The 17,902-nt window shown below is 39.3% G+C and overlaps 1 protein-coding gene across 1 annotated transcript in view; it reads left to right on the top strand.

Moving 5' to 3' along the window:
- The window catches only part of ANKRD10 (ankyrin repeat domain 10), a 39,774-nt gene extending 23,521 nt beyond the window's left edge, over positions 1-16,253 (top strand). The window contains exons 4-6 of the mRNA XM_049867218.1: positions 1,490-1,725; positions 11,419-11,514; positions 14,624-16,253. Coding sequence (XP_049723175.1) covers positions 1,490-1,725; positions 11,419-11,514; positions 14,624-15,099 — 808 coding nt within the window. The 3' untranslated portion in view covers positions 15,100-16,253. The remainder of the gene's footprint in view (positions 1-1,489; positions 1,726-11,418; positions 11,515-14,623) is intronic.
- Positions 16,254-17,902: the final 1,649 nt, after the last annotated feature.

Genomic DNA, 17,902 nt, shown 5'->3' with positions numbered 1-17,902 from the left:
ATTTTTAAGAAAATTTTGTTGGTTTCTGGGACTCTCAAGTCGTCTTTTTTAAATCTGATCAAATTGGATTTGGGCCTTCACCGTTCTTCAGAATGTACAGCACATTTCTTTGTCTCGTGCTTTAAAACAGTGGAGACTGATTATCCAAAAAATAAAATGTTTCTGTTTGTTTCTGAGGTTGGAGCTTCGTGAGCGTGGTGATTAGAAATATGACTGCCCAGCTCACTGGTCTCTTCGTAAACGGGAAGCCCCTATCTGTCCCTGATTCTGTAGCTTCCGCTTGCACAGTTATATTTCCCTTAACAGTAGCACCCTAGGAATAATGCCTATTGAGTGATCTAGGCTGGTTGTTTCATCGATAGAAAATAAGGCCTCTGATTTGGTGTCACATCTTTGCATATAGCATAGCTTGCTAGTTAAATATGGGAGCTGTCTTTGCTGTTAAGTACTTCTGCGGCTTCAGGTTGTCAATCTGCAGTTAACAGAATGTTTTGTGTTTTTACAGGTTTACTTCACAGAACAGTGTGTATTTTTGTCTTCCAGAGAAGCTTCAACACGGAGTAGCCTTTGTTCCCTAAATTTTTATTCAGTATTCTAATTGAGGTTCACGAATTCAAGTGATTCTTTTATATTCCTCTTATTCAAATCTCTTTTTGTATTCTGCCACCACTGTCTGCTTTAATCTGACTGTCAGCTATGGTAGAACATATAATAGCTTTACTGCTAGTGTTATTAACCAAGTGAGATGATCTTGATTCTTTGTAGTGATAGAAATCTTAACCTGGGGAGTAAGTTCCTTGGGTAGTAATGGAAGGGTTTTCAAAGGAAATATCCACTCAGGTGCTCTAGAATGCCAAAATTTAATACTTCTACAAGTTTTTCAAAGCAGGGACAAAAAATGAAGTGCAAAAACTCCTGCTTTTTAAATCCGATGATAAATTAATGTCAGGGCATCCATCTGAGCTTCCACTTACAGTGTCACACGTTAGCATGAAGTCTGCTTTGCACAAACTTAAGCTTCCTGGTAAGCCGTTTATTTGTTTTTAGGAAGCCGGTTGTTAATGAATGCCATGGACAATTTCAGTATATGTTTGTTTGTTATAATTTTATTCAATTAAAGAATGAATTATTAAAATTAAGTACAGATAATAGAGAGTTCCGTTTCAGGCCAAGTCTGAAGTTAGCATAAATTTAGGTTCTTCAGACTAACGTAAAACATGGTCTTGAGAAGTTAAATAGGAAGATACTTTTTAAAACAGTTTAGTGTATTGATTTTTGAATTACTGTCTCCCAAATCTTGCTTAGAAATCGAATGTGTATGAGAAAAGTTAGTTACAGAACTAGGATGATTAACTACTACTTTAATGAAAATTTGCTGTAAATTTATGTAATCATTCATATCGCCTTCAGATAGTTAGTCAGTTCAGCAGGAGCAAAGTCCCAGCGCAGACACTAACGGGGTGTAACTCAGTTTTTTTGTGTCATGCAGCCTGAGAAATGCCAGTGGCCTGACAGCGGCAGACATTGCGCAAACCCAGGGTTTTCAAGAGTGTACCCAGTTTCTCTTGAACCTCCAGAATTGTCATCTGAACTGTTTCTATAACAATGGCATCTTAAATGGGGTTCATCAGAATGTATTTCCGAATCATGTTAGTATGGGAACAAATCGAAAGAGGTCCTTGGAAGATTCGGAGTCCATTGGTGTAAAGAAAGCTAGAACCGAAGGTGAGACCTCTTTCTGGGTGGGAAAGCAGGCTTTTTTTCTTTGTTTACTGTGTCTTCTTTCTTATGGCTGAAAGCTCCTTCGCGATGAGATCTTCGCTTAAGGTGATAAGTGTACCCTGAGGATTCTCGTGCAGTGGCGATGGAGTTTTCCCCTATATTGCCACTTTGAAGATGGACCACATAACAAAAGGAAGGATCTGAGGGTCGCTTGACAGCTCATATGTACATAACGTTCTTAGCACCCAGGTTTACCTGCCAATGAAGTAGAAAGGTTTTTTTTCATTTGTTGTATCTGTTTGAAATATAACTATTAAAATAATCTGCCCCTGTGCCTGATTTTTTTTTTTTTTTTTTTTTTTTTAATTCCTGCGAATGATCCTGAGCTTATAAAAACTGATACTGGTATGGCACTAAAACCCATTTTTACGTTTGGGAAAGTGTTTCCAAACTTTCCTGTTAGCCTCTAAAGCCCTATGATTTCTCCTCATTTGGTTTCCACGTCCCCACATTGTAGTGTGTAATTCCTTATCACACAAGACCAGCGTGTCAACTTGATGTTGAGAAGGTAAGTATATAAGGTAAGTTACTTCAGTTTTAAGGATCCTACCTTTTTTCTTCAAAGAGTTTTAGAGTTTGCTACCTTTTTTCTTTAGAGTTTTAGAGTTTGCATATATGCAGAGTCAATGAGTTACTCTTTAAATTGAAAAGAAAAAAAAAAACCCTAGGAAAAAATAGGTATGTATGTATATGTACATAAACCAAACCCACTGCCATTGAGTTGATTTCCACTTATAGCGACCCCATAGAATTTCCAAGGCTGCAAATCTTCACAGAAGCAGACCGCCACTTCTTTCTCTTGTCAGGCGCTCTGGAAATTTTGAACCACCGACCTTTCGGTTAGCGGCTGATCGCTGTAACCACTGTGCCACCAGAGCTCTGTATTCTTAATCAGAAGACAAAATTCAATAGCTTGTGAAGAACATTTAATCATATCCCATACATGAAAGGGAAAGGTAGATGTGAGAGCAACTCAGACCTGGAAAGTAATCAAATTGAAATTATGACATAAGATTTGCTGAGGATAAATATAAAGGCCTGCCTTCTGGGTTCTGTATATATACATATATATATACATATAGCATAGGTAGAACATGCATTTATCACATCAGGGTCTAGAGGCTTTAGTTGATTGTAAATTTGATGGGCGTCAGCATCGCCTCTCAGTGCTGTAGCTAGCTTAGTTTAACTGCAGTATACCCGAACAGGAACTATTTTCCTATAAAATGTCCACATTATCACCTTGCACAGCTGCGTAAATCATACTTACTTTAAAGACACCTAAGATTAGGTGATTTTTGTAGTACAGTTCAGTGTATGTAGTTTATCAGATACAGGATTTCTAAGTTATGGGCCTAATTTCTTGAAAGATGCTGTAAGAATAAGTCCTACACGAAGATAAATTTCAGAGCTGGTGCTTTATTGCAAATTATTGTTCCACGTTGTCGTCTGTGTCGTGTTCCAATATATTTTATTTTGAAAGCACATCAAAAGCACCCACTTTTGAAAAATAATTGTTCCATTCAACCTTCAGAACTCTTGGCTAATGAGTCAAATGATATTAAGTGTTTTGTTTTCCCTTCTTGTAATTTTTTAGAGGTGTCATTCAGCATTCTGGTAAGATGTACCTAAAGAGTTCTACAACTAGTCTCTCAAAGTTTTTAAGGTCAGTTGAATTCCATTCCTTAAGTAACCTGAAAGTGTTTCCAAAGATCCTTTAAACTTCAAGATTCCTAAAACCTGTCACTGGAGAGTTCCTGGCGGTGCAGACAGTTAACATGTTAACCGAAAGGTCTACCCAGAGACTTCAGAAGAGAGGCCTGGTAATCCACGTCTGCAAAGTCAGCCACGGAAAGCCTGTGAAGCACAGCTCTGCCCTGACACACGGGGTTGTCCTGAAGCACCCCGACAGTGCCTGGTGCTTTAAATCTCGTTGCTGCACGAGCCGGGTTTGAGTAGCCATGCTGATTTTCAGGAGATGGTATTTTCTTCCTCTAGCAGGTAGAGGTTCACATTTTAATCTACCCACGGGGTGGAGGTTCGCATTTGCACGTTTTAATCTACCCATGTTGCTTTCTCAAGCTACACTTTCCCAATCCTCAGCCCTGAAGATTCTAAGTCAGAAGAAAATGTGGTTGAAACCTAGCGTTTTCTGTAACTTTTAAGCCTAACGCACCTGAGGCTGAAGCAGTGTCCAGATGTACATTAGGATTTATGAATAGTATTTCCTGTAAACATCACAGTAGACGTCTTTGGTCTAAGATACACATTGCTTCCCAGCTAGGATTCCATGCAATTCCAGTGTTGCTAATTTGTCTGCTGATCATTACTTACTAATTTTGTAAAGATTCCTAATATTTTTCTCTTTTATATAGGTGATACCAAAAAAAAAAAAAAACCCGTTGCTGTCAAGTTAATTCCAACTCTACCAACCTTGCAGGGCAGAGTAGAATTGCCCCATAGCGTTGCCAAGGAGCGGCTGGTGGGTTTGAAATGCCGACCTTGTGGTTAGCTGCTGAGCTCTTAAAGACAGTGCCACCAGGGCTCCATGTAGGTGATAGCCCTTAGATTTGTCTCACCTGTCACTTGTGTGTGTGGGTATATATATATTTTAGTTTTTATATTGATCTAAGTTTAGGTAGGTATTTTCACACAGACCACTGGCACCCCCCCCCAAGTGCTCTTTTGTCTATGGGAATGGAAGGAGGTGGGGTTTTTTTTCCTTTTTTACTATCATATACTCAGTGAGAAATGGACATTGATACATTGATTCTCAATCATTAAAACAAGAATATTTGTTGCCAATTACCTGAATGTTCAAAATGTTTTTCTTGGATTGAAAAACTGTAGTATTTTTTACCTATTTTTCAACGTGTGATTTCAAGATACGTTGCATTCGTTCTTTTTTATTGTAATGTATGGCACCTTGTTTTGATTTGCTGTTTAAATATTCATGAGCTTAAGTTTTTTGCTCAATTACTCATTTTACATAAACGTTTGCTCCTCATGCCAAAAGTGAAAATACCTGTTTTCTTTCCTCTTGTACCATACGCATTTAAAATATTTTGTGAATATCTTCACATACAAAAGTCTTTAGGAAGGTTTATAGTTGTTTTGCAGTACAATTTTGGCTCTTAATTTTTTTTTCAAGGCACTTGGGATAATAGCGTGGCTATATATTGATGTGCAGAAAGCCTGGTGGCATAGTGGTTAACGGTTCGGCTGCTAACCAAAAGGTCAGCAGTTCAGATCCACCAGGCGCTCACTGGAAACCTGTGGGGCAGTTCTACTCTGTCTTATTGGGTCGCTATGAGTCAGAATCAACTCGACGGCAATGGATTTGGTTTTTATATATTGATGTATAGCTTGAACCTTAATAAAACAGTCCATTCTGTCTTGTAGAATCTAAGAATTATGTCAATTGATATTTTTAGTGTGGAATTTATATTCATAAAAGCAGTTACTTGCAGAAACTATTTTGGCTAGCTGACTCTTAAAGGGATGCTCTGCAAAATTTTCTTTTGGTATCATGATTCTAAGAGTTACCCAGTGTCCCCCCGCAGAAAGTAGTGTCTCCCTTGGCTTTCAAGAAACTGCTTTATTTGCAAATATTTTAAGGTAATTGGAGTAATTTTTCCTTGGGAACTATATTGATGTAAAATACCTTGAATAATAACAACTTGACCTTTTTGTATTGCTTGACTATAAACTTTGTCCTTTGGAAGCAAGTTTTACTACAAAAATTCATACTTTACAATCTTCCATAAAGTCATTCACATAAATTATCAAAATGCAATTTGGTCAAAATACAGATATAGTTAATAGATGTGGTTATGAGCTTGGGGGGTGAAATAAAATCCCAAATTATTTGAGTGGTTGGTTTTGGTGAAAAGTTTGTTGGTAATATTTTCCCCGATTTGAGATAGTTCAGGGAAGCATCAGATAAATGGTTTTTCTTTTCCTGTTTATCAGCCATTTGCTCAAGATGGTAGAACAGATGGACTTCAGGACTACAGCTGCACTTTCTATGTTAAAATGAATTTAGGCTTGTTAGCTTTTCGTGGTTGGTCTTCAGGAATGACACATCTTCACTCAATATTATTCATCCGTGTCCCCTGAAAACTTGTCCAGCTTGTTAATGACCTGGTTAGAAAAGTATGCCAAGGCCCGTCCATGAAGGAAAACTTTGTATTGTTTTTAATTAAAAATTTTCTGGTTGAAGCTATAAAGTTTTGATGGGGAGGAGCAGTGTATTAAAGAAAACTGACCCAATAACCACCAATTTCATAGCTGAGAAGACAGCTGTCGTAAGACTGTGGTGATACCAGATCTCAAATGCTAAATTGACTTCATAGTTTTATTTTAATCAAAATGGTATCGGTCTTAGAATCTTCTACATGATAGGTAGTATTTAATGATTGTAAAAAGCCTTTTAGGAAAAATACGGCATTATCCTCTGTTTTAATTTGACAGTGAAAATTTTCTCAAGCACGCTTGGATTCCAGGATGAGTTAAACGTGTCAGATCACTGGGTCTCTTCCACCTTCTGTTTCTGTTGACCAGGCTTAAAGACGGGTGGAGGAGGGTGTTACTTAGCCAGGTTGTTAAATGATAGAGTTACCCACATGTTAGCTGATTGCTTAAAACATGAGATTCAAGAAATAAGTGCCTCTGTAAGAGTGAGTTTTTATTTAGTTGCTCCTAATTTCACATACAAATGTTTTGTATATGTGTGTACTCAGGAAACGTGTATAATTTTATAACTGTTTCCTTATCTTGTGCTTAGTGTTCTCAGATTTGCAATAAAATACAATTTATATGTTTTTAAGTTTTTACTAGACTTGAGAGATCACACCTAGTTGTGTTCAAATAACAAAGCAGTACATGTTTCGTCTTGATTCCTGAATACGTGACACCTTAAAATAGAATTATACTTCGGAACCAGAACGTTTCTGTGATTTCAACTCCACCTGGTATAGTTTCAGCAAACCTCAGGCACCCAGTTTGTTCACAGCACATGTCTAGACTGCAGTGGACAACTAAAAAAGACTCTAGTGTCCGGCATGTTTACTTAGAACACGTTTGTTTCACATGGAACTTGCTCTTTTAACAAAACCCAGGGACTCTCCTTCCTGGTTTTTTTTTTTTTAACTCACTGCATTTGCGTCCTTGGCATGCTGCACTCTCCGCTGTTGGTAGCACTGTCCCACCTCCTGCAATCTCACTCCGCCTCTGTTGCTGTCACTCATACATGGACAGGAGTCAGTCCCAGGAACAGTCACCTTGTAGAGGAGACCTCATTTGGCCTTAAGTACTATTTTAATTTTAACAGGACTTTTCGAAGAAAAACTATTAAGTGTCGTAGAGCAGAACCAAGAAGAATGATGACTGGTGGGAAACCACAAACTAAGCATTTCTGGCTCCTTTAACGGCGAAAGTAAGGTCCCCAATAGTTAGAGGTCTCAATAACAAAATACACTTAGTTCATTGGAAATGCCATCGGGGTGTGAGGTGTCCTGGAGGCCTGGAGACTACTTCTGAAAGATTACAGCCACCGAAAACCATGTAGAGCGCATTTCTACTCTGAAACACGTCACCGTGAGCCAGAATCGACTCCATGGCAACTGTGGTTTGGATCTTTTGGTTAGAGAACCCCGCTAGTTAAGGGGTTTTGGTTAGAGAACCCCGCTAGTTAAGAGGTTATGGGTCAACACCAAGGAACTCCTTCACACTGGTACCTTAACTATTACTAATCAACATCGTGACCACAGACTGAATTGTACTGTGAAGCTAGCTAGTTTTTGCACAAGTAAAATGCCTCTTGCTTTGGTCTTGGGGACGTAACTAGTGTGGGGCATGTCTTGGTAGAAAGACCCCCTTATCTGACTAGTGCACTTAACCTTAAAACGTGACAGCACTGATCTTTGTCTCCTTATGAGATTTTTCTGCCTTATAAACTTCGATAACCCTGGGGTATAATCAGCCATTCAGGTAAGTTTCTCTCATGGTGTGGCTTTAGTGTCCATCTCTGCAGTGCAGCCAGCCTCTAGCTTTTAAAAACTTAGGTAAAACCTTTTTCCACATCTTCAAACTCCTTGGTAACAAGTAGTTTTTCAAGTAGTTTAAAAATCTTGTTGAAAGATGCTTCAGGGGTCTTTGAGAATACAAATGGAGCCTTGCTGAGTTGTACTAGCCCCAAATAGAGCAAACTTCCTGCCCCCCCAGGTTTCCCTCACCACCCCCCAGGCTCCTCCCTGAGGTCAAGAATGAGATGGGTTTCCTGGCCAGAGATGAGTCCTCTGTCTTTTCTCATCCATGATGGTAGGCAGTGATTACACCTGCCTGTGAACTCCATCTCAGGAGAAAGGGAACCTGAGAGATTTAATTTTAAGCTAATCAGGTAGCTTTGCATCATAAATAGTATCTAATGTATAATGTTTTTCATTGTAAATAGTATCTAATCAATAAATGCCTACTTTGGCAAAAAAGTAAAAAGGCAAGAACACGGAAAAGTTGCCATATTAGGTAACCTGGACGTGTTTAGTTTTTCCATTTAATTGTGGTAGTCCATAGGAAGATAATACAAGAACAGTCTCTTCCAAAATGTAAATAGAATCAAAATCGGTAACTTTGAAAGAAATTTTGCATTTCTGAAATGGCTATATAGGACACCTTACTTAGGAGCAAAGTGGAGGATTTAATTCCTTCAGCAATGGTGATAGGTGTGTGTGTAGATGGATAGATGAAACTGTCAGAAGGTGACATGATTGTTGTGAACAGGGCAGAGTTGAGTCTAAACTGTTCTTAAAATTGAGAGGCCAGTTTTAATTTGGCTCATAAAATACAATTTTCAAAAGTAAGTAATTGCCACCTTAGTGTGCCATCTAGCTGAGCACTTCCAAATTAAAGGTGCCAGGAATAAAAGTGCAGACCCTGCCCTGGAGGAGGCATTAGTATAAAATAGTATGACACGATTCGGGGATTTTCACCCGAGGAGTTACATACCTGCGGTTAATGGGCTGTAAAGATTGGTCTGTCTATGGAGGCAGGTAATGAAGTTCTGTGACGTTTACAGTAACATGTTTCCCACATTAGGTTTTTGACTGTCAGGAAAGAAAGCTTTGGGTCTGTTTCAATTTTATCCTGCATTATCAGTGAGAAGTTCTGTATCAGGCTTAACTCAGGCGCCCTGGATAGCACTAGTTAAGACGGCTTTCCTCTGCCCGAAGCCCCAGGCTTCCTTCTTGCCCCCTCGTGGCAGGTGTGCCATCATCTTACACTTGGATTTTGTAGCCCATCTTACCTGAGATGACAGTATTGTGATTCTTTGGGTTTTGTTGTTGGATAATTTAATGATTTTTGTTTTGTGATCCCCCACTCCTGTGAGTGAGTGGACTTCATTCATTGACAACAGGTACTTGGGGCACTGGGCTTTAAGAGGGACAGAAACGACAAATATCAAAGCTTTGGGGAAGTTCTTTTTTTTTTTTTTTAACTCACATCTGACAGTTTTTCTGCCTGCTTTTCAGAAGTCACCAAACGCACCATATCAAACCAACACCTGTTGGCTGTCGAGTGGATTCCAGCTCCTGGCGACCCTATAGGACAGAGTAGGGCTTCCAAGAAAGCAGCTGGTAGATTCGAACTGCCAGCGTTTTGATTAGCAGCCAAGCTCTTCACCACCACACCACCAGGGCTGCAATATAGTTGCCACTTTTCCCAAGGAAGATTGTCATCAGAATTTCAAGACAAAATCAGACGTACTGCGTATATAGATCCTTAAAGCTATCTAGATTGTATTTCCAGCAATTTTTTTTCTTTTAATATTTAGATTTGCGGTTTTGGTGTAGTCTGCACCAATTCTCAGTGCAAGGGAAAATCATTACCTTACTTGGCTCAGCAGGCTTTGTAGAATGTAGAAAGAACATGGTTTCAGAGTCAGGGTTTAAAACCTGACCCCATTTCTGGCTGCAGATTACCTGTTTTCCCTACAGACCCTAAAGGTTGTGGGAATTTAGTCATCTGGTTCCTGAAACACTTAATGGAATCAGCCTGGCCTTCCTCCAGGCCCCCCCCCCCCACCTGCCCCCTTTTTTTAAGCTGCCTTGGTTACCGCTGGTTTCTTCCATGTGGGTACTGTGTTTTCTCGTGAAGATGTGTAGGGCTTTCCCATCACCGATTTTGGGCCTGGGAACTGCTTCCCTCTCCAGAGCTGTGGAGTGTTAGGAAAAGTTATGAGCATGGAAGACTCAGAGCCACGGTTTAATGCCTCTGGTCTTAAAGGAACTGTATTGAAGAGCACTTCTGATGTCACACCTGAGCAGACTAATGCTTTCTCCCCAGCTAACAAGTCACACTCCTGTTTCTCTCCTGATCCCTCAGCAGCGGGGTTTCCATTTCCTTAACCGCACCGCATATTAGCCCCTTGGTTTCTGCACAGTCTGGGGAGTAACCTGGAACGGCTGTTAGGCACATTTCTATAATGAATGTGGTTCATGTCCCCCTAAGGTTAGAATTAATGAAAGCTGCAAAGTTCAGTTCTCCCTATTTTTAAAATACTTATTTGAAAGGAATATTTAGCACTGAAGGTTGTTAACTTTACTCATTGTGGGTATCTTTTGACCCAGAAATAATCCTGGGTATTTATGTGAGTAAAGAATCGGAAATGTGCACAAAGGTGTATTTATAAAAATGTTAATTGTAGTGTTCATAACAGGAAAAAAGAAGCAACCGAGATAGCAAGGGGGAGCTCAGTAAATTACAGCTATACAATAAATTATTGTTCACCTTGTGATTTTTTTGAAATTGATGTGGGAATGCATTCATGCCATGTTAAATTAATAAAAGGTATAGCAATAGTTTTATGGTCCATTTTTGTTAAAATACGTGCTTATTAAGACTAGAGCAGCAGACGGAAATTGAGTGCTGATTACTGGTAGTTTGGGGGAGAAGTGTTTCTGTGTGAAGCGTTACCACCTGGAGGACAGTGCTGAGATACGCACATGAGCTTCCGTCCAAAATTCTAAGAATGATCGTAAGAAATGTGTGTATGTAGCTTCAGCTCCAGGTTTCTTGGAACTAAGACTTTTTAATATTTTCAGTTTTGTTGTATTTTGATGTTCACATAAGTCAAATACCACTGTTGGACAATATTGACAAACCTGCCTGGAGGCTTGACCTTCACCTTATTTTTTTGTTGGTAAAATTTGTGAATTTTTTCAAACCGTAAAGGTTGTTTCTCACGTTAAGAGCTGTGCTAGTATACTTCTGTGAAACAGTTGAAGGAACATTTTGGACACGATGTGGAGCCTCCCAAATTTGAGAAAAGTGCTTAGGGTTCATGTCTGTAGGCTACGTAATAGTGCTTTATGTTCTTGAAATAAGTCTTGAAATGAGAATTTTTTAATCAAGTAAATCAAAATAGCTATCTGAAATTCCAACTTGGCACACTTCAAGAAATATTTGTATTGTCAAGAAGTTTCTCAGTCACGTACTAAGTTCATTAGTATCTTAGATTTTTAGATTATTTGGTGGTTTAAAGTATTCAGTGATTTGACAAAAGGGAAAGGAAAAAACTTGTCTTAAAGCCTTCTTGGATGTACAGGGGAATCTGAAACCATCTTTGTTTCTGCACAGCTCAAAGCTCGGGTCACTGCGTGCCGCTGGTGAACGGCGAGGCAGAAGACGATGCTGACAACATGCACATTGATAGAGAGTTCGCTGCTGTAACAGGTGGGAGTGGACAGTTTCCTGGTAACTGCAACAACAATCAGATGGTTGAAGACAACAAACAACGCCAGAGTTGTTCTGTTGGACCAAAAGAAACAGAAATATATACTGTTTCCGCAATGCAAACCCCTTGTCGTTGCAAGAACCAGTATGCCTATTATTTCTAACATCAGTTTCTCTAAAGCTTTTCTCTGCACTTTGTTGTCCAGTCTTTGAAGATTGTTATACTCTATGATTTGCCTATCTTGGACAAGTTTGTAGATACAAGAAGTGTTTTTGGTGCATTCTATGAATATAAAAAAATGTAAGTGCAATCTTCCTGTTTCAAGTTGAGGTTTTTGCTTAACGTGCCTTGCTTATTTTTAATGAAGTTTTTACATTTTAAATTTTCTGATATATGACTTTTGGGTGAATATACCAAACATGCTATTGCTCATATTTTCAAAACAATATACAGCAAGGACAACCAGCTGTAAACATTAAGAACAAGTAAAAGTGGCTTTGATTTGTAACCCAAATATGCCGATCTGGAGTCTTTACTGAAAAGTCTTGGTTGCTGTGGTTTCTGTGGTGTTCAGAATAAGTCTGTTAAAATGCTGTACACCATGTTTCACAAAGCACATACTTTAGTACCTAGAACTTTTAGTGTATTAAAACAGTTGACAGTCATATTTCTAATATTTAAAAGGCAAAGGCCCTTTTCCTTCTAGCATTTAGAATATCTAAAAAGTATCCATTTATTAATGCTGTTTTCTACTGTTTGTTTTATTTAGGTGACCAAGAAAACATTTTAGCCAGCTCTCTTGTGTTAATAAATTTAGGAATACATAGACTAAGATTATACATGATGCTGTGTTAAGAAATAGATCCTTTTTTATAAAGTTGCATTATAATTTTTTCTTATGCTTAGTTCTTCACTGGAGATAAAAGATTATGCACGTTGCTTCCCAAATCTATATGAACGTATCATTTCTGTTCACTGAAATGAACGTGTACATCTTTGTAGACACTCTAGGGTCATTATATGTACAGTTAGTTACCTTGTTGTAAATATTTAAATGAAATGGGTAAGTTTTCCAAGGGGAATTTTCTTTGGCCAGTACATTTTAAACAATAGATTTTCTGTAGTCAGGGTCTGTCTGACCTTACCTAAAGATAAATAAAAGACCCCTGGTGGTGCAGTGGTTAACCACTCAGCTGCTAACCTAAAGGTTGGTGGTTCGAACCCACCTAGCTGCTCCGTGGGAGAACAATCTAGTGATCTACTTCCGTAGAGATCACAGGCAGCCCTCTGCCACATTTGGGTCACTAGGAGTTGAAGGTCAACAGCACACAACAACAAAGATAAAGAACAAAATTCATAAAGCCAGCTTAAAAAGAAGACATATGCTTTTGAAATGTGAGAAGCCATCGTTCTTTATCCTCTAAATATTAGTTCCCAGAGATTTCAAGTTCAATTAAAGACCATGCTTGAACATAAATATTGAAAAAGTCATGTTGTATTTCACGTTCATCCCACATAATCGGTGCCAAATAAGCATTCCCTTTATTTTTCATCATTTTGACTTACAGTACTATCTTATTGAATAAACAGAGTTTATCACATTGGTAAAGATTACTTGGATTTATTTTTTGGGGGAAAAAGTTTAATATAGCTATTCCCCTGGGATAACTTATCTCATTTGTTTTTGTTTTTATTTCATATTTAATCTTCGAAACACCTCTTTTCTGATCTTTAATTTTAACTAAATATGAAAGCTATCATTTTATTTGAAAAGAGAATCTATTATCCTCTGAAGAATTTATAGCAGTTATTAAAATATAACTAATTGCTTATGTTGCCAAAAAAGTGAAATATTTAGAAGAGGTTTTGTTCCTTGAGCAGCTGTGGTGGTTTTGTTGCCCGAAAGTAGATGGCTAGGACACACAGAAATCTATTATCTGAGTTCGAATCTGAGGTACACAGGAAGTGAAACCAAAAATGAGGTGTGTGTGATGTGCTAGGGTAACTGGCCGTACATAAAATGCATCCTTACTCTGAGTTCCTGGGACAGAGCGCTCTGGTGTGCAGTTGCCATGCCTTGGCTTCAGGAGGGCAGAGCACCGGGGTGATCTTTAGACCATTCTCTACTGTTCTGCAGATTCCTGCGAACATGGGTGTTTATTAATTCTTCTGCTCCAGAATGCAGAAAAATGACTTGTAATTGCCAATCCCAGCATTCTCGTGCATTTTGTGATTTTTTCCTTAAGACATCTCGATCTTAATGGATGTCTCTATATGCAAATTAACTAGCAATATTTTTCCCAGCGTAAGTGGTTTTTCAGAGTAGCCTAATAGAGGGAAACCAGCGTAGTCACGTTAATACTGACTTGCTAAGGAACTGTTCAGAACCGTGCTGTTGGGGCAAGGCTGTGCATTGGTACTCACTGCGCCTTCTGTGGTTGCCGACTTGCCCTGTATCTGCCAATGCTGTCATGTGGCATTTTGCACAAGTACTGTGTAGATTTGAGTGTTAATAAGAAAAAAAAATTGTGGCTTTTACCATTCCTGTTTGCGCTTCCCTGATTTGTGAGGAAAGCTTTTAAAAAACATCCGTGCAGCTATCGTACAGTAGCCTGAAGAACGTCCTTAATTAGCCCGCTTCGCTTACCTCTTTTTTTTTTTTTTTTCATTAAGAGCTGGAGAGCTTTTCTATTTTATTTTAACCCTTCGTGGGAGAAAACCCCTTACATTCAGTTCTCACGGACTTGTTCAGATGTGACTTAAACATTGCTCTCGGGAAGTAGTCTTAAAATGAGAACAGGTTTTTGATGGCTTTTCAATACTGTCGGTATTACTCATGCGTTATACTTGTCAACTTAAGTTAAAATTTGGTTCCCCCGGTGCTACTGAAATTCATCAAATGTTCATCTGTTACCAGGCAAATACTACTGTTGTGTTTTGTTTTGAAATCTACCTATGCACCGTTTTTGCTTTGGAAAAGGAACTGGTTTGTTAAGAAAAAAAGAAAAGAAAGAAACCCTTTAGAATTGTAGCAGCAGCGAAGCATTTTGTGGTTTCTTCTCTCCCATTGGTTCTGAATTTTGGTGACAGGTGTATTTCTTAATGCAGATGTGAAAAACAGTAGCTCCGTATCGAATACGTTGACAAACGGATGTGTCATCAATGGACATTTGGACTTCCCCTCCATGACACAGCTCAGTGGGATGGAAAACAGAACTGACCAGTGCTTAACAGGACCTAATGGAATTAGCAATGGACTAGTTCCAGGACTGCCATTTGTGGGTAGCCAGGGCTCCCTGTCTGTCAGCAGTGCCGAGGAGCCAGAAAGGACCATGAGCGTTAACTCTGACATGTGCGGTTCCCTGCACCTCAACGGTAGTCCCAGTAGCTGTGTAGCTAGTCGACCTTCCTGGGTGGATGATATCGAGGAGAATCTGCACTACGGACATTATCATGGGTTTGGGGACACTGCTGAAAGCATCCCTGAGCTTAACAGTGTCATAGAACATTCCAATTCCATCAGAGTGGAAGAAAGATGCGACAGTGCTGTCCTGGGCACGATGCACCTTTATCACGGCTCTTAAAAATTTCTGGCCTGTCTTTTATCTGAAATGCGTTAATCCTTCCTGTCAACCAACTCAGAATATTCATGTAGCATTAATGTGAAGGAATGCCTCGACTTGTGCTTTTTTTTCTATACTTCAAAATACTGAAAAAGGAACCTTTTGTTTAAGTTTCCTGTGAGTCCTAGTTTGTGCAGGAGTGGGGCTCCTTTAGTATGTAGGTGCACACACAGTGGGACGTCAGTGTTTTTATGAGATGCACTCTTGGATTTTAGTTTTTCTGTCACCAAATATTTCTTTTATTAATACTGTCACCAGAGATTGTTCTGTTTCCTTTTGTCAAATTAAACTATACCTGTTCAAGATAAACTAGGAGGCAGTAAATGAGGAGCCTGGTAGTTTATCTACGCCTGCGTCGTTTTGAAGAGCCTGCTTTTACCCTTTCCTGGTGAATTCACGCCAGAACACAGCCGTTTCCCTATGCAAGACCCAGCCTTACGGCAGATTCCTTCAGTGATTCGTACAAAGAGCTTGTCTTTCTCAGCGTCCTTAGAGGTTACCTTTGTAACTCACCGTGTGGTGAGGATGTTAATTGTAGACACACACCGTGGACTGGGCATGAATGGCCTCCCCTAATGATGTGAAGGAGATCACTGCTTTGTGTTTCACTGAAAACAGGCCAGCCTGGGACTTCTGACTTAATCATATTGTTATTCTGCATTTCCTACCTTGTGTCTAGAATTTTTACCACAGGTAACAGTTTCATTTACATGTAGTAGAAATCACTGTTTGCAGGAACTGTCAGGTGGAAATATTTAACTATTTTGACATGTTTTCTTTCTTCTTTAGTTGTACTTTTGGGGGGTTTCCTCCTTTAAAATATATACTGCTGTGTGTATTCAGTTAGCGGAGAGAATTTTTAATCTCTCTCAGTAAAGCTGCATTATGTTTATGGTTTTAGAGATGTTAACTTTTGTTTAGACAACTTAGTGGTTACACTGTGCAGATATTGTAATGGAGTTTTACTTTTCTGATTTTTGTAATAAAAATTGGTGAAGATAAAATGTCAAAGGGTTAAACCAAGTGTTCCAAGAGTGTAACTGACGTTTTGTTGTAAAACTGCCCTTTACAAATTGAATTAAAAACTCTCACACTCAGTTAGTTCCTGGGGTGTAGTTTCTTTTGGGGGAAGGGTGGTGGTTGCGATGGATGGGATGGGAAGGGAGATAGAATTTTTGTGTGGCATTTTGCTTGTAAGATTTTACTTTTTTTTTTTAATTCGCTGTATAATATTTCTGATGCTTTGATTTGTTAATACATTGAAACCTGTGAGACCCAGAGCTCAACGGGAATGCCTTGTTTTTCTGAGTCTCACAAGTTTTCCACCTTTGACAGGGTGCAGCCTTTCCACTTCAAATAGGTCTTTTATCCATGCATGATTTTATAACACCGTCTGTTAGCTATTTGGAAAATATTATTTAACTGAATTCTGCAAATCTTCTAAATGTTGATATATTCGTTATTTAATTTTTTAAATCACATTAATATGACTAATGATTTCATAAAAGGCAGAAGATACCAAGCTCTTGGTACTGGATACAAATTTTGCAACATTCTAATTTTTGTTGGAAAGGTCAAATTTTATCACGTGTTACAAATACTGGGAGTTGTTTGCCTGGACTGATGGGCCAGGTGAACCACAGCCTCCACCAGACTAAGCCCAGAAGAACTGGATGGTGCCCGGCTACCACCACCAACCGCTCTGACAGGGACCACAATAGAGGGTCCCGGACAGAGTGGGATAAAAATGTAGAACAAAATTCAAATTCGCTGTAAAAGACCAGACTTACTGGTCTGACAGGAGACTGGAGGAACCCCCAAGACTGTGGCCCCCAGACACCCTGCTAACTCAGAACTGAAACCACTCCTGAAGTTCACCTTTCAGCAAAGATTAGACAGGCCTATAAAACAAACAATGACAAACCTGAGGATCGTGCTTCTTAGTTCAATCAAGTGTATGAGACTAAATGGACAACACCTGCTCAAAAGCAAGGACGAGAAGGCAGGAAAGGACAGGAAAACTAGACAAACGGACGCGGGGAACCCAGAGTGGAAAGGGGGAGTGCTGACACATTGTGAGGATTGTAACCAATGTCACAAAACAATTTGTGTGTAAATTTTTGAATGAGAAACTAATTTGCACTGTAAACTTCCACTTAAAGCACAGTAACATTAAAAAAAAAAAAAAAAGCCAAATATCTAAGTCTGAATAATTATGGTTTGTCAGTCATTCTTTCAAATCATAATGGTTTATGAGAACATGAGAGGGGTTGGGGTCTAGGGCACAGGTGGTTCTTTCTCAGTAAGTAAGAGGAGGGAAGGCAGAGGAGCCCTGATAGACAGGTGAGGCTTGGGAGCTTGTGGACGGTTCTCTTCTGATTGCTTCTGTTTTCTAGGTGGAATTGCACATCGGCTGGATTGGAGGAGAGATGGGAAGATGGAGTCACTATGACAGTGAGACTAAATGGACTAAAATACAGGATGGTTTCTGGGAGGCCCCAGTGACCCACTAAAGTTGTTTTTGTTGTGTGCCATCAAGGCGTTTCCAACTCAGAGTGTTCCTAGATGACGGAGTAGAGCCGCCTCATAGGATTTCCTAGGCTGTAAATCATTATGAGTCAGAATTGACTCAGTGGCACTGGGTTTGCTTCTTTTTGACGAGGAATTGTTAACAGGAGCAGATCACCAGGTCTTTTCTCCAGTGTGGAATTTAAGCTGGCTGAGGAGGGGGGGCAAGACAAGGGATTTAACAGAGTAAAAGGTT

This window comes from Elephas maximus, chromosome 23 (genome assembly GCF_024166365.1).
Source record: "Elephas maximus indicus isolate mEleMax1 chromosome 23, mEleMax1 primary haplotype, whole genome shotgun sequence".
NCBI lineage: Eukaryota > Metazoa > Chordata > Mammalia > Proboscidea > Elephantidae > Elephas > Elephas maximus.
The sequence above is the reverse complement of the archived record's forward strand: the minus strand, read 5'-3'. Positions and strand labels throughout refer to the sequence as shown.